Source organism: Lontra canadensis, unplaced genomic scaffold (genome assembly GCF_010015895.1).
Source record: "Lontra canadensis isolate GAN:19392208 unplaced genomic scaffold, GSC_riverotter_1.0 scaffold186, whole genome shotgun sequence".
In the NCBI taxonomy this organism is placed as follows: Eukaryota; Metazoa; Chordata; class Mammalia; order Carnivora; family Mustelidae; genus Lontra; species Lontra canadensis.
Window position 1 is genome coordinate 1,645,504 of NW_022631180.1, and position 16,365 is coordinate 1,661,868.

At 49.3% G+C, this 16,365-nt stretch overlaps 1 protein-coding gene across 1 annotated transcript; it reads left to right on the forward strand.

The window, feature by feature from the left end:
• Window positions 1-4,333: 4,333 nt before the first annotated feature.
• On the forward strand, window positions 4,334-16,268 carry C2 (complement C2). Its single transcript, XM_032847194.1, has 18 exons — window positions 4,334-4,448; window positions 4,591-4,797; window positions 5,672-5,857; window positions 8,080-8,253; window positions 8,339-8,437; window positions 8,634-8,767; window positions 10,053-10,191; window positions 11,016-11,156; window positions 11,959-12,048; window positions 13,948-14,088; window positions 14,213-14,307; window positions 14,403-14,514; window positions 14,632-14,797; window positions 14,906-14,982; window positions 15,124-15,215; window positions 15,419-15,545; window positions 15,685-15,734; window positions 15,856-16,268. The coding sequence occupies exons 1-18, from the start codon at window positions 4,403-4,405 to the stop codon at window positions 16,024-16,026; spliced, it is 2,247 nt and encodes a 748-aa protein (XP_032703085.1). The 5' UTR covers window positions 4,334-4,402; the 3' UTR covers window positions 16,027-16,268.
• Window positions 16,269-16,365: the final 97 nt, after the last annotated feature.

Below are 16,365 nucleotides of genomic sequence, written 5' to 3' on the forward strand. Positions count from 1 at the left end.
AGTGGTCTAAAGAAGGTACTCAAAATTCGATGGCTTAAGTATTCAGCCAGGTGAGAATTCATTGTGTTCTGATGACAGACAACTCCCAAATCTTGGCTGCCATAGTGGTTTGCAAAATACAGCCATAAATCTCTCCTATTCTAGTGTGTTTGCCTCTTTGCAATATGACTTTGCCATTCCTCCCATCGTGAGATAAGGTTTCCCCCACCTTATATCTTGGGCTGGCCCTTTGATTTGCTGTCACCAGTAGAACAGGATGGAAGTGTTGTTATGTGATTTCTGAAGACAGACCTCAAGAGACTGTGCAGCTTTGCTTTGGATCTCTTTGGATGCTTTCCCAAGACTACTCTTGCCATGCAAGGCTAGGGATGAAAGACCATGGGACAGAGAGCTCCCGGTGTCCGACTCTTCTGCTGAACTCACCCCTTAGTTGCCTGCATGAGTGAGCCCTGAAGAACCAGCTGGCCAATGCATGAGAAAGAATAAATCATTTTTTCCAGCCCCCCAAATTTTGGGTGGTATTTACTTTTTTCCTACTCCAGTGGTAATATAATAGATTAAAACAAGGATTTGGTTTTTGCTCATATTACGTACATATCCTGTGAGGGTCAGCAGAGACTCTGCCTTTGGTGTCAATCAGGAATGGCTGATGGAGCAGCTACCACCTCAAATGTTGCCATACTAGCAGAAAAGAGCATGGTGAGGACTGTCTTGACCCATAAAGCTTCCATTTAGAAATGATACATGTCACTCAAACTAATATTTCATTGGGCAATGCAAATGGATAGGGAAGCTCAATCCTACTATGTGACCAAAGGGTGACAAAGCCAGACTATTTGTGAATATCTCTAATATCCACCACCCTTAATACAGTTCGTTTCTCTCTGGAAACAATCTGAGTAGGTGGGCTGGGCACAGTGTCAGGGACCCAAGCTCTTCTCTGCTGGGTCTTTCATCCTCAGGGTGTTGCTCTTGAATCACCATTAGATTTCTATTTTAGCCCATGGAAAGGGTAGGACACACTCCCCTTTTATTTTAGCAGCTTAACTTGGAAATTACATGTTTCAGTTCTACTCAATTCCTATTGGCCAGAACCAAGTCACCCATTTCCTAGCAACAAGGGTAGCTGGGAAATGTAGTCTTTAGCTGGGTGACAATGTGTCCTGCTAAACTTCTTACTATAGAAGGAGGGAGAGAGAACCGACACTGGGTGCCAGGCAGTCACCATGAGCTCTTCTGCCCCAGCAGCTTTGGGACCCCCAACACCAGGGGTATCGTGGTCTTCCTGCATTCAGTCAGTTTTGTCCAAGGTGATCCCCACTTTGCATGTGTTTCTAGAAGTTATTCATAAGTCAAAAGAGTTTTCACAGACTTAAATGATCACTTCAGAAATGTTTTATCTTCATTTTTAATTAATCTTATTTTTTCATATCCCACATTGTTTGACAAAGTATTAAAGAGACTTCTGTGGGATGGAGGGTTAGCACATTAATTTAGGGTTTTTTTGCTTCCTATATTTCATACAATTGCAGGTTGTAATTTAAAGGTACATCAATAGAGGGAATGTACCTCAATATCATAAAAGCCATATATGAAAAGCCCACAGTGAATATAATTCTCAGTGGGGAAAAACTGAGAGCTTTCCCCCTAAGGTCAGGAACACGGCAGGGATGCCCATTCTCACTACCGTTGTTCAACACAGTACCACAAGTCCTAGCCTCCACAACAGACAACAAAAAGAAATAAAAGACATCTGAATCAACAAAGTCAAACTCTCACTCTTTGCAGATGACACCATACTCTATGTGGAAAACCCAAAATACTCCACCCCCAAATTGCTAGAAATTATACAGGAATTCAGCAACGTGGCAGAATATAATATCAATGCAGAGAAATCAGTTGCATTTCTATACACTAACAATGAGAAAGAAGAAAGAAATTAAGGAATCGATCCTATTTATAATTGTACCAAAACACATAAGATACCCAGGAATAAACCTAACCAAAGAGGCAAAAAATCTGTATACTGAAAACTATAGAACACTTGTAAAAGAAACTGAGGAAGACACAAAGAAATAGAAAAATGTTCTATGCTCATGGATTGGAAGAACAAATATTGTTAAAATGTCTATGCTACCCAGAGCAATCTATACATTCAATGTAATCCATATCAAAATACTGTCAATGTTTTTCCTTCTTTCTTCCCTCCCTCTCTCCCTCCCTTCCTTCTTCTGAGAGAGAGAGAGAGAGAGAGAGAGAGAGAGGGAGAGAGAGAGAGGGCATGCACAAGCAGGGGGAGGGAGAAGCAGGCTCCCTGCTGAGAAAGGAGCCCAATGTGGCACTTGATCCAAGAACCCTGGGATCATGACCTGAGCCAAAGGCAGACACTTAAGTGCTGAGCTACCCAGGTGTCCCCATCAACATTTTTCGCATAGCTGGAAAAATAATCCTAAAATTTCTATGGAACCAGAAAAGACCCCAAATCACCAGGGGAATGTTGGAAAAAAAAAAAACAAAACAAAAACAAAACAAAAAAAAAAAACAAAGCTGTGGGCATCACAATGCCTGACTTCAAGCTCTATTACAAAGCTATAATCATCAAGACAGTATGGTATTGGCACAAAAACAGACACATAGGTCAATGGAACAGAATAGAGAACCCAGAAATAGACCCTCAACTCTATGGTCAACTAATCTTTGACAAAGCAGGGAAAAATGTCCAACGGAAAAACGAGAGTCACTTCAACAAATGGTGTTGGGAAAATTGGACAGCCACATGTAGAAGAATGAAATTGGACCATTTCCTTACACCACACACGAAAATGGACTCAAAATGGATGAAGGACCTCAATGTGAGACAGGAAACCATCAAAATCCTGGAGGAGAACACAGGCAGCAACCTCTTTGACCTCAGCCATAGCAACTTCTTACTAGACACATCTCCAGACGCAAGGTGAACAAAAGGAAAAATGAACTCTTGGGACTTCTCCCAGATAAAAATTTTTGACACAGCGAAGGAAACAATGCAACAAAACTAAAAAGCAGGGTACAGGATGGGAGAAGTTATTTGCAGAATTTATTTGCTGAAGGGCTTTATCCACAATTTATAAAGATCATATTAAACTCAACAACCAAAAAACAAAAAATCCAGTTAAGAATTGCGCAGAAGACATGAATAGACATTTCCCCAAAGACATCTGGATGGGTAACGGATACATGAAAATGTGCTCAGCCTCACTCAGCATCAGGGAAAAGCAAATCAAAACCACAATGAGACCCCACCTCACACCAGTCAGAATGGCTAAAATTAACAAGTCAGGAAATGACAGATGTTGGCGAGGATGCGAAGAAAGGGGAAACTTTTCACACTGTTGGCAGGAATCTGGTGCAGCCATTCTGCAAAACAGCATGGATGAAAGCGTGAATTTAAATTTTTAAAAAAGAAGGAAAAAAATAAAAAAATAAAAGCACGTCCAAACTTGCAAAATACTTTTGTTCCTTTGAGTAACCAATCCCAGACTTATTTATTTTATGGGTTGGGAATTTTTTCTACTGGACTTTCCGTAAAAGTGTTTTAAACATTTTCTAGTCTCCAAAAACTAAGTGTTGATTTCATTTTTATCTTTAGATTCTTGCTGGGGAAGGTTTACAAGGAATAAAAAGATTGTGGTTCTTCCCCTATAGCAAGAATTTCTAAGAAAATTAGCCTCAGTCTCTTGGAGGTTTATGTTCAAGAAGAAAAGACTATTGCAGGCCTCTCTCAAGAGACCACTTGGCAACACCTAAGAGAAACCTAAGACTTAAATAAATGATTTTGCAATATCGTGGATGGTTTGAGGGTTTGTGTCCTTTAGACTATTCGAGCAAGGGCATGTGTGTGGGGGAGGGGGACGGAGGCTGAGAGTGGTCTGTCAAGTCCATGGTGCAGATCAACTGAGCAGGCTATGTTGGGATTAGGGAGATGGGCAAGGGCTTTGTCCTCTCAGCTCAGTCCCCAATCCCTGATTATTTTTTCCTGCCAAGAGCACATTCCCCCTGGCGCCTGGTGGGGCTCAGTCTGTGAAGCGTCTGCCTTTGGCTCCGGTCATGATCCCAGGGTCCTAGGATTGAGCCCCCAGTTGGGCTCTCTGCTGCGGGGGTGGGGTGGGGGGGCAGTGAGTGGTCTGCTTCTTCCTTTCCCTGTGCCCCTTTCCCTGCTCATGCTCTCTCTCTCTCTCTGAAATAAATTAAATCTAAAAAAAAAAAAAAAAACCAAAAAAAACCCACAGTCCCCTTGCCACTCCCTAGTTTTCCTTCTCTGGCAGCAAACCAATCAGCTGCTGAGTCAGCTCAGGGTTTCGGGGAAGTCAGATGACCTTTTCCCTCTGCCGGCTCTCTGCCACTCTGCCCCAAGGTGGACACCATGGACCCACTGATGGCTTTGCTTTGCCTGTTGCCCCTGTACCCAGGTAGGAGCTGGGGAGGGGAATGCTGAGGTCCGCATAAGAGGCCGGTGCTGGCCACATCGAGTTCCCACCTGGAAATGACAGTTGCTCTTGCTTTTCTGTTCTCATCTTTTCTGCATTTCTGTGTTGTGTCCCATGCTCACAGGCTTGGCTGCTGAGGCTCCCTCCTGCCCTCAGAATGTGAATATCTCCGGTGGCACTTTCACCCTTAGCCATGGCTGGGCCTCTGGGAGTGTCCTCACCTACTCCTGTCCGATGGGCTACTACCCAGTTCCAGCCTCCCGACTGTGCAACAGCAACGGGCGGTGGCAGACCCTGGGATCCAAGGAGCTGACGAAGGCAGCTTGCAAACGTGAGGCTCTCCAAGGGCCTGGCTCAGGGTGGGGCCACCTACTCCAGCGCCTCTGCTTAGGACCGGCTCCGGATGGGTCTTACCCCACGGCAAAAGCCGCTCTTCCATAGAGCTTCTCAAAAGAGTAGGACATTGTTCCTAGTCCATACCAAGGCACTGGAAGAAGGCTTTGATGGGGATGATTGGAATTCTCAGGGTGATTTTTTTTTTTAAACTGTTCCTCCATAAGTGAGAGAAGGTTATTAGTGATTCACTAGGAGTACAGTGGATTCCTTCATAGTAGCTAACAATTTTCTTTCTTTCTTTCTTTTTTTTTTATTATTTTATTTATTTATTTGACATTGAGAGAGAGAGAGAGAGAGACAGATCACAAGTAGGCAGAGCAGCAGGCAGAGAGAGAGGAGGAAGCAGGCTCCCTGCCGAGCAGAGAGCCTGATGCGGGGCTCTATCCCAGGACCCCGAGATCATGACCTGAGCTGAAGGCAGAGGCTTAACCCACTGAGCCACCCAGGTGCCCCTCGGTGTGATTTTTTAATACTTAACTATGGATTTCAGAATTCCGACTGTTCAAAGGGGTGCTGGAGTCTCCCGTTGTGCCCGATGTTACTCCTCTAATAGTCCACTCACGGGGCCCCCGAGGACCGCAGGGGAGGGGCTGGGGTGGCCATGACCCTCGGGGAGCTGAGAGAAGTGGTTACCAGTCTATTAGGCTGAACCATGTGACATTGCCAATATTCAACCAGCTGCCACAAGCAGCAATTTCACATGCAACAGCCCAATATTTTGACCACTTGTTGGCGATTCCCACACCTCCAAGCCCAGCCCAGGTGTCTTCCATCCATCCCCATATTCTCCTCCCCTTCTCTCCCTCCAGGCGTTCGCTGCCCAGCTCCAGTCTCCTTTGAGAATGGCATGTTCACCCCGCGACTGGCGTCCCACCCCGTGGGCGGCAATCTGAGCTTCCAGTGTGAGGACGGCCTCACCCTGCGGGGCTCACCTGTGCGGCAGTGTCGCCTCAATGGCATGTGGGATGGGGAGACAGCTGTGTGTGACAACGGGGGTGAGTGCCCTCCCCCCAGCTGAATTGGGGCTGGGGTTTCCCAGGTACCTCGGAGTCAGATGCATGCCCAGGGTGCCTCTGTGGGGACAGGGGCCTGGTGTCTCTGATGCCAAAGTGATATTCCTGGATTTTGGTAAACTGAGGTCTACAGGTCACACATCACACAGCTGCAGGGAGCCCAGCAGAGGCAGCTGGCGCTAAGCTTTAGATCCAACATAAAGGCTCCACGCACTCTGTCCAGCTTTTCCAAATGCCTCAAAGCAAGATAGGTTTCCAGACCCAATGGGCTATTGTAGGGACAAGGTGCTGAGTGAGAGAGCGACCTAGCGCTGTGCTCCAGTCCCTCACCTCTGCAGCCAGCGTGGGTCCAAGCTACTCAGACTTTGGCAGCCTTTGGGAAGGTTATTTAATCTCTATATGCCTCAAATTTTCTCTCTCTCTTTTTTTTAAGATTTTATTTATTTACTTGAGAGAGAGAGCAAGCAAGAGAGATAATGAGAGAGAGTGAGCATGAGCAGAGGGAGAGGGAGAGGGAGAAGCAGGCTTCCCGCTGAGCAGGGAGCCTGACTCGGGGCTTGATTCCAGGATCCCAGGATCATGACCGGAGCTGAAGGCGGATGTTTAACTGACTGAGCCACCCAGGCACCCCTCTATGCCTCAATTTCCCCATCTCAAATAGAAATAGTAAGACTGGCCACTGCGTGGAGTTGCTGTGGGATTGAGTTGACATTAGTAAGCATCTCGAAGAGTCCCTGGAGATTGTCATAGTTATCACTGCCCTGTCAATGGTGAGGGGCTCTGCGTGATAGGAGTGGGACTCCTAGGAGTCCCTGGGTTATAGGAGCTTCCTGAATGATAGTTCTGAACCCATAATACAGGAGACACGGAGTCCATGAGATGGGAGGACCATCCCGTCCCCCGGCAGCCCAGCCAGTCATTTCTTACTCGTATTCAAGACTGTCCCACGGCTGGCTTCCTTTACTCAACATTCTGCCTGTGGGATTTACTTATGTGGTCCTGGGTAGCAGAAAGTTCATTTATTTTTAAGATTTATTGATTTATTTTAGAGAAAGAGCCATGGGGAGGGGCAGAGAGAGTCCTAAGTAGACTCAGGTCTCCGGGCTGAGGGCAGAGCCTGACATGGGGCTCGATCCCACAAGCCTGAGATCACCATCTGAGCCAAAACCAAAAGTCAGATCTCAACTACCAACTGCACCTCCCAGGTGTCCATGTTATTTTTTATTGCTGTGTAGTTTTATTATAGAAATAGATTGCAATTTATTTATGGGTTCTCTTCTCGGTGGGCAGTTGGGTTCTTTCCAGTTTGGAGCTATTATGAGTAAAGCCCTTTGAGTGTCCATGTATGAAATTATTAGTTCACATATGAATTTGCCTCCCTTGAACATGTTGTCTAGGAGTGGAACAGGTTGTCATACATTTAGGTGGGTTTTTTTTTTTCAATTTTATTTATTTTTTAGAGAGCGAACGGGGGATGGGGAAGAGAGAATCTTTTTTTTTTTTTTTTTAAGATTTTACTTATTTGACAAAGAGAGCGAGAGAGTATAAGCATGGGGAGCGGCAGGAAGAGGGAGAGGGAGAAGCAGACTCCCCGCTGAGCAGGGAGCCCAATGTGGGGCTCAATCCCTATTCTGCCTTCAGGCAGACGGTTAACCAATGGAGCGACCCAGGAACCCAGGGAGAGAACATCTTAAGTAGGCTCCATGCCCAGCACAAGCCTGGAGCAGGACTCAATCTCCCAATCCTGAGATCATGACCTGAGCTGAAATCAAGAGATGGACGCTTAACTGACTGAGCCACCCAGGCCCCCGGGATGCATTTAGTTTTAGTAGAGACTGGCAGTTTCCCAATTGTCACCCCAGCGATATGGAAATTAAGGAATTATCCATATTTTCAGTCTGGGTTCCTCAGTCAGCATCCTCCCTGGGGCTCTGGGATGGATGCAGGCTGAGGCCGCGGGTTGGCTCTGGGACGCTTTAACTGGCAACGCAGGGCAATGAGTTCTAAACACTTTGCCCTGCTAAAGATGTTCCACCCACACTCTTAGGAAACAGGGGTGTGGTATCTCTCTAGCGGGAGGCCAAATGACCTGCAGAGGCTCCACAGGTCTGGAGAGAAGGAAGAGGGAGAGGGCAGGTGAGCAGGGCAGAAAGGCTGAGGAGGGGCGTTCCTGCTCACTGCTGTCTTCCCTTGTTGACTCACAGCTGGTCACTGCCCCAACCCCGGCATCTCAGTGGGCGCTGTGCGGACGGGTTCCCGCTTTGGCCTTGGAGACAAAGTCAGCTACCGCTGCTCCTCGAATCTGGTGCTGACAGGGTCTGCGGAGCGGGAGTGCCAGGCCAATGGGGCCTGGAGTGGGACAGAGCCCATATGCCGCCGTGAGTAGCCAGCCACCTTGACCCTCCAGAGAATCCTGGGCACCCTACCCCTGACACTGGCTGACCCCAACGACTATTCCCACAGAGCCCTACTCCTATGACTTTCCCGAGGATGTGGGCCCAGCCATGGGCGCCTCGTTCTCCCACCTGCTTGGAGCCACCAATCCCACCCAGAAGAAAACAAGTAAGTGCTTGAGGTGGGGGCAGCAGGGTGCGGGGCCTGGCATGGGGAGAAGCAGACTTCCCAGAGGGTGCTGAGAGCTTCGGGAAGGATTGGTGGGGCTGAGCTGACTGGACGGGAGGCAGGGAAGCTCTACCCCATGGTAAGAGAGCAGGTGGGAGGTCAAGATGTGAATCTGCCCTTTGCACATTTCTCCCAGAAAGCGTGGGCCGTAAAATCCAAATCCAGCGCTCTGGCCACCTGAACCTCTACCTGCTCCTGGATGCCTCCCAGAGTGTGTCAGAAGGCGACTTTCAGATCTTCAAGAAGAGCGCCATTCTCATGGTGGACAGGGTCCGAAAATAGGATTCTGTGCGCAGAGGACGCCTTCCTACACCCCTGTCTGTCCCTGGTTCCTTCCCTTCCTCTGAATCCCACTCATAGCTTACCTCCTCCAAAAAGTCCTCCCAGATTATTGCATGTCATGCAGGAATCATGGATTCAATTTATGGGATCGTATTTTTCACCCACAAACACTGCTGGAGCACCTTCTGTGTGTTAGGCCCTGTGCTGGGTGCTGGGTGCTGGGAGACACCAAAGAATGAACAAGGTCCTATTCTGTTCCTGAGGTCCTGTTTCCTAGGCACCCATCATCTAGAAGGACGGTCTCCACAGAAGGATACACAAAATAACCCACTGGGGTGTGGTAGATAAGTACTGGTATCCTTGTTGAATAATTTTAGTTTAAATTAAATCAATAACTTAATAATTAATACTTTCCCTCAAAAATTCCAATTTTTTGTGTTTAAAAGGCATATAATATATTTGAATAGTGATGCACTTTATAAATCCGAGGGGGTTTTTATAAATATATACACCGATATTGAGCTATATGCTCAGAATGTTTTTCTGACGTGATGCATGAACAGGAGACTTTGGAAGCCACTAGTTTAAATCCCTTGCCAGCACTTTGCTTGGTAATTATGCTTTTCACAATAGTTTACATAGACACATGTTTTTCTTCCTAGCTATATTTTAATTTTATTTACTTTAAAGATTTTATTTATTTGACAGAGAGAGAGATCACAAGCAGGAGTGGGAGAGGGAGAAGCGGGGAGCCTGATGCAGGGCTCGATCCCAGGACCCTGGGATCATGACCTGAGCTGAAGGCAGACGCTTAACCATTGAGCCCCCCAGGTGCCCCCCAGCTACATTTTAAAGAAGGCCATTTTTGTGCTCCTTGTTCTCCTTAAGACTTACGGTAACCACTAAGCCTTGAGGCTGCAAACCATAGCAGTTAGAGAAGTGCCTCAGATTCGTGTGGACAGGTTTGAATTCGACCTCTGCCTCGTACCAGTGGTGTAGTCTGGGGCAAGGCAACAAGCCTCAATGTCCTCATCTATAAAAGAGGGACCATCTCGCCCCCTCACAGAATTGATGTGAGGGTGCAGTGAGGAGCGAGAGGCCTATCACAGAGAGGACATGGTCAGCGGATGTCAGCTTCCCGGCTCCGGCAAGCAGCAGTGTCTTAGCAAGTGGCCCAGGCTCTCTGCCTCCTCTGGGGCCCTTGGCCTGCTCTCTTACTCTCTTGCCTTCGGTTTCAAGGCTTCTCATGCTGCCTCTCCCTTGCCCTTCACAGATCTTCAGCTTTGAGATCAATGTTAGCGTCGCCATCATCACCTTTGCATCCAATCCCAAAGTCATCATGTCTGTTCTGTACGACGACTCCCGGGATGTGACCGAAGTGATCAACAGTCTGAACAATGTCAACTATAAAGGTATGGGTGTCGTCAAATGAAGGTGAGGAGGTGGGCGGGGTGAGGGGATGGGGGGAAGATGAGCTCTCTGTACCTGCAAAGAGATTCTGGACACTTTAGAGAGAGAGAGGGAGAGAGAGGCCTTTGGTGGCATTCTAGTCCCAGAGCTCTGGGGCTCAGGTTCCTGGCGGGGAGTCCCAGCTCCCACCAGCTCATGGCTTACTCTATCATGTTACACGTCCAAATGCATCGTGCAGGTCTATGACTCCTTCCTGATGCCTGATGTATGTGGGCTGGCTTTCTTGGCTCAACATGGTGGTCTACCCATGCTATTGTCAAGCTGCCTGGGTGGGAGATAGCTGGTGGATGCAACAACCCAAGTTCTTTGGGAACCCCATCTTTGAATCTTGAGGTTTTAGAGTGGCCATCAGTGGGGACATGCAATGAGCATTTTTTCTTTTTTAAAAAAGATTTATTTATTAATTTGAGAGAGAGAGAGAGAGAGGAAGGGAGAGAAGGGGCAAAAGGAAAGGGAAAGAGAATCCCAAGCAGACTCCTGGCTGAGCGTGGAGCCCTCCACGGGGCTCCATCCCAGGACCCCGAGATCATGACCTGAGCCAAAATCAAGAGTCAGACACTTAACTAAGCCATGCAGGCGCCCCTGCAATGAGCATTTCTAAGGGAAAAGACAGTGATGCCAAATCTCTGTCTAGATAGCGAAGGTCTGAATGTTATCAAGCCAGTTGATAAAAGCATTTCCAGTTGTTGGGAGAATAGAGTGGCTCCTTCTGTCAGGTGTTAGGTGGGACGTTTCTAAGAGAGTCCTTCCTCTTCACATACTCCAGACCATGAAAATGGGACCGGGACAAACACCTATGCAGCTTTAAATAGTGTCCATATCATGATGAATAACCAGATGCAACGCCTCGGAATGAAGACGGCGGCCTGGCAGGAAATCCGACACGCCATCATCCTTCTGACAGACGGTGGGTGCCGTCGCCTCCGCGAGTGAGTCTGGCACAGTGGAAGGAGCACCCGTGTGGAGTCGGAAGGCCTGCACGCTGGTTCTCCCTCTGCCATTCTGGGCCTCGGTTTCTCATCTGTAAAGTAGAGGGAGTGTTGATGACGTCGATGGGAGGACAGCAATGGTGGTGATAATTGCAGCTGTCCGCCGTTCCTTCCACAATTTTTATGCAGAGCAGTTGAAGCAGTTTGTGTAAAAGTGCTTTGTGATTACAGATATCAGCAAATGTTACTAGCTGGGAGGTTGCCTAGAGTCTGCTAGACAGGGCGGGGTGGCTTTGAAGCAGGAGTGTCAAGGCGCAAGGTTGGACGGATGGACCGAGGGGTGGAGCTGGGCTACTTATCTCTCCATTGTGTCCAAACCGCATAGCGCCTTCAGGACTTGGTTTTCTTGCCTATAAAATGCAGATACCCACACTACCTGAGGATTCATGAGAGTTAAAATGAGATGAAGTTTATTATGCTCCTGGCATGGTGCTTGGCATGTAGAGAATTTCAGTAAATAACATATCTTCCCCTCCACCTTTTTTTTGGGGGGCAGCAAAGCAAGGTCTGTTGAGCAATAGTAAAGTTTTTTAAATTGATAGGGTACAAAGCTCCCAAAGAGGGAGAGGACCCAAGAGGGTTGCCCAGTAAATAACATCTTGAAACTCATGTGGGAAGGGTTAATTGTTAAGGTTCCCAAAGCTGGATGCCTACCCCTCCTCTGGGGCTGAGGGCAGTCCTATCCAGAGCTGATGGACAATTCTTTTTCCTCCGTTCTAGGAAAGTCTAACATGGGTGGCTCTCCCAAGCTGGCTGTGGACAATATCAAAGAGATCCTGAACATTAACCAGCAGAGGAGCGACTATCTGGGTGAGGCTTGGCGCCACTCCCAGCTGTGCTGCCCCTGTAGGGGGCACGGGGGAGGGGGCCGGGAGCTTGCCTTCATTTCCCCCGAGGACACAAGCTATGTCATTCTGTGTGAAGGCCGCTGAGAGTCAGGCTGAAGAGTCTGGAATCAAACCGCCCCGTGGTTGCAGCCTTGATTTCTTTGGTTGGCTGTGGCCCTGGGGCAGCTTCTGCCTTTGTTGGAGGGGATGGTGCTAGAATCCACCTCAAATGCCCAGATGTTTCCTGGAACAGAGGAACAACGTATGGAACAGTGTATGTGAGCGGCTGCTCATCGCGCCCATGAACTTCTCCAGGGAGGAAGGGCCTGGATTACTCGTAGGGACTGTCCCTGGTGTTTCCTCCTTTAACGGTACAGATAACCACCTGAGATTTTGGCAGTTGCAGCTTTGAAAGGAACAATTTCTCATGTTCAGACTAAACACAGATTGTACTGACCTTTGACCAGAAGAGAATTTTAGACGGAAGTGTTCCAGACAAGTGAGGACAGTTGCTTTTCAGCCTCCAAGTTTCATTTTCCCCTTGGGGCCTCTCTTCATGCCCCCAACTCCACCTGCCCCTTGGGGGCAAGCGGATTCTTCTTTAAAACTCTGGCCTAGGGAAGGTGAAGGCCAAATGCTCCTCTTTAACTCCTTAGCATCACTGGGCTCGGGTTAAATGCTTAAAAACACCTTACTAAAAAGAAGCAGGAACTGAAGGGACATAGTCTCAGAAAACGCTTGGGACCTAACTGTCCAGATCCCACAGTGACTGCTTCTGGCCAGCCCAGGGCGACACTGCTCCCTGAGGAAAGCCTTGTCTGAGCATCTTGCTCTTTACACACCAGTCAGGGTCCCCCGGGAGCCAAAAAAGGGCCATGAGGGGTGCAAAGCATGGGAGGAGACTGGACTCTGCGGTCACTCCAGGGCAGATCTGACTGGCACCCGTGCTTGCTTGGAGGCGGGGTACGGATGGTTGTGTGGGCCCTGGGTCTCCAGTGGCAAGAGGGGGCTCCAGGCCCCTCTCTCAGAGCCTACACCTTACAGAGGAACCAGATCTGAAGTTTTGCCTCTATGTACACTCATGAGCTCTTTATTCAGCCATATAAATGTACTTAGGTCCCTCCTGGGCCCATTCTAAGGATACCGTTGTGAACAAAACAGACAAAAATGTGTCGCTGGGGTTGTCTTTCTGGAGGAGCAATGTATTAGTTTCCTAGGGATGGTGCAACAGATTATATAAACTTGGGTAGCCTAACACAACAGAAACTTATGTTATCCCATTCAGGAGGCTAGAAGTCCAAGATCAAGGTATGAGCCAAGACCCTGTTTCCAAATAAGGTTAGCTTCACAGGTACTAGGGATTAGGACTTGAACATATCCTTTTGAGGGACACAGTTCTACCCACTCTGGGCATTAAACAAGGTAAATAAGGACTGTGTATGGGGTGGTGGAAAGTGCCCTGTGCCAAATGGAGGGTATAAAATGTAGCAGAGAGGAAATGGAATTGGCTGAGGCACTGTGGTTTTAGACAAGGAGTCCAGGGAAGGCCTCGCTGAGATGGTGACATTTGAGTCGTGACTTAAAACGATAAGAAAGTGAGCCATGTGGGCAGTCTGGGAAGCAGTGGGCCAGGCAAATGCATGGCGTGTGCAAAAGGCCTGGGGTGGGAGCATGCCTGCAAATCTGAGGGACTTCAAGGAGGCTCTATGGAATGGAGAGAGGGTGAGGAGTGGCAGGAAATAAGGTCAGATAGGAGGTAGGGGGAGGGGAGTCCCGCTCAGTTAGGGCTTTGTAGGATCCAGTGAGTTCCAAATAATAGTTTCCTGTCTCACAGGGTAGCCCCTTAGCCATAAGAGTCTGGTGATTTCCTTCTCCCCATCAGACATCTATGCCATTGGGGTGGGCAAGCTGGATGTGGACTGGAGAGAACTGAATGAGCTGGGGTCCAAGAAGGATGGTGAGAGACACGCCTTCATTCTGCAGGACACAGAGGCTCTGTACCAGGTCTTTGAGCACATGCTGGGTGAGTGAGCTTTCCCCTCTTCAGAGTGACATGGGTGGTATGGAGCCAGGCAGGGGCCCAGGCTGGGAACCTGCTCACAGTGCTCCTCACAGACCTCCTTCCCCCTCTGTTCCCACACCTACAGATGTTTCCCAGCTCACAGACACCATCTGTGGGGTGGGCAACATGTCAGCCAATGCTTCTGTCCAGGAAAGGACACCGTGGCACGTCACTATTAAGGTACCAGGAAGGAGGGAGGGGGCTTGGACCCAGAGATGGAAGAGGCCAGGGTCCAGAGACATAGCAGTCCCCGAATATCACCTCTTTTCCTGCAGCCTAGGGGCCAGGAGACCTGCCGGGGGGCTCTCATCTCAGACCAGTGGGTCCTGACGGCTGCTCACTGCTTCCGCAATGCTGAGAACAGCTCTCTGTGGAGGGTCAGTGTGGGTAAGGCAGGGCCCACACCAGGCTCCCGACCCTGTGGTCAGAGCTCTCACCATTGATCCCTAGCCCCTGGCACCTTCAGGAGCCCTGGCCCAGCCTAATCCACCATATTGTTCCCAGGGGATCCTAAGTCCCAGTGGGGCAAAGACTTCAGTATTGATAAGGTGGTGATCTCCTCGGGGTTTAACGTCTTTGCCAAGAAGGATCAGGGGATCCGGGAGTTCTACGGTGATGACATTGCCCTGTTGAAGCTGGCGGAGAAAGTGAAGATGTCTACCCATGCCAGGTGCTGGAGTCTGGGATGAGAGGGCGTCCTCTGGGGGAGAGTGCTCTGGGAGTCCCACAGGAGGGGACACCGAGGACGGGCCCATGTGACCCTTGTCCTTCTCCCCAGGCCCATTTGCCTCCCCTGCACGGTGGAGGCCAATCTGGCTCTGCGGAGACCCCCAGGCAGCACCTGCCGAGACCATGGTGAGTGCTGGGGCTCAGGGTGCACGAGGAACTGGGACTAGAGCTTAGGAGAGATGACCTGGACTGTGCTACAGCCTCCAGTCTGGAGTCTGGATGTTGGGTAAGGGGACCAGCACCACATCCTTTTCTCCTTGAATGCAGAAAGTGAACTTCTGAACAAACTGAGCATTCCTGCTCATTTTGTGGCCTCGAATGGGAACAAAATGAACATTAACCTCAAGACAGGGACAGAGGTGAGGATCTCGGGTCTGGGATGCCGTGGGGGGATGGGACCCCTGTGGCTCTCCCCAAAGGTCTCTCTTTGTCCCTTCCTCCTCCAGCTCTGGCTGCTTTCTCCATCTGACCCTGTGTCACCTCTCCTCCCGGCCTAGCACCTGCCTGCTGGCCCCTGGGACAGCTCATTTCATCCCTCTGTCCTGTTCTGCCCCTGTTGCAGTGGACAAGCTGTATTGAGGCCGTCTCCCAAGATAAAATCACATTCCCTGACTTGAAGGATGTCAGAGAGGTGGTCACAGACCAGTTCTTATGCAGTGGGACTGAGAATGATGACAATCCCTGCAAGGGTGAGTCCCTCCCATTCCCACTCCTGAATTCCTGATAGAAAGACCACCACTGTCCCCGTGGCCAGCATGCATGGTGCTGATGACATGGGAGAAGAAGGAGAGTCTGGATGACAGTTTCGTGTCCCTCCTTTTCTGGCAGGAGAATCTGGGGGAGCAGTTTTCCTGGAACGGAGACACAGGTTTTTTCAGGTGAGAAGAGAAGGGTCTTCGCTTTGCAGGAAGATGAAGGAGGCCTTTGAAGGAACTGGGGAGGTTGAGGCTTGGAGCTGGGGCTGTGATAGCTTCCCACCCCATTCTCTCTCTCTTCCAGGTTGGCCTAGTGAGTTGGGGTCTCTACAACCCCTGTGTCAAGAACAATAAAAACTCCCGCCAAAGGGCCCCCAAAGGCAAGATACCACGAGATTTTCACATCAGTCTCTTTCGCCAGCAGCCCTGGCTGAGGCAGCACTTGGAGGGGATCTTGAACTTTTTGCCCCTCTAATTGTGGCCACTGATCCCTCTGTTGTCCTGCCAGCACCTGCCATCTGTCTTGTCTCCTACTCTTGAACTTCCACCCTCAGACCCCGTGACTCACCTGTGCTCCCAGCTCCACCCCCATCCTGTGCAGCACTTCCAAGCTGGGGAATCCCTGTGAGCACACACCCTGCCTTACTGGACTCACTCTCTTCACTCTCACGTGGAATTTCCCAGTTATGAAATTAATAAAAATCGAGGATTTCCTCATCCGTCTGTGCCTCTACCTGGGGGCTGGCCAGGGGGGTGAGGAAGGCCAGAATGATTCCAGGAACCGCCAGGAGGCAGGTCACAGACCCTGCTGGAC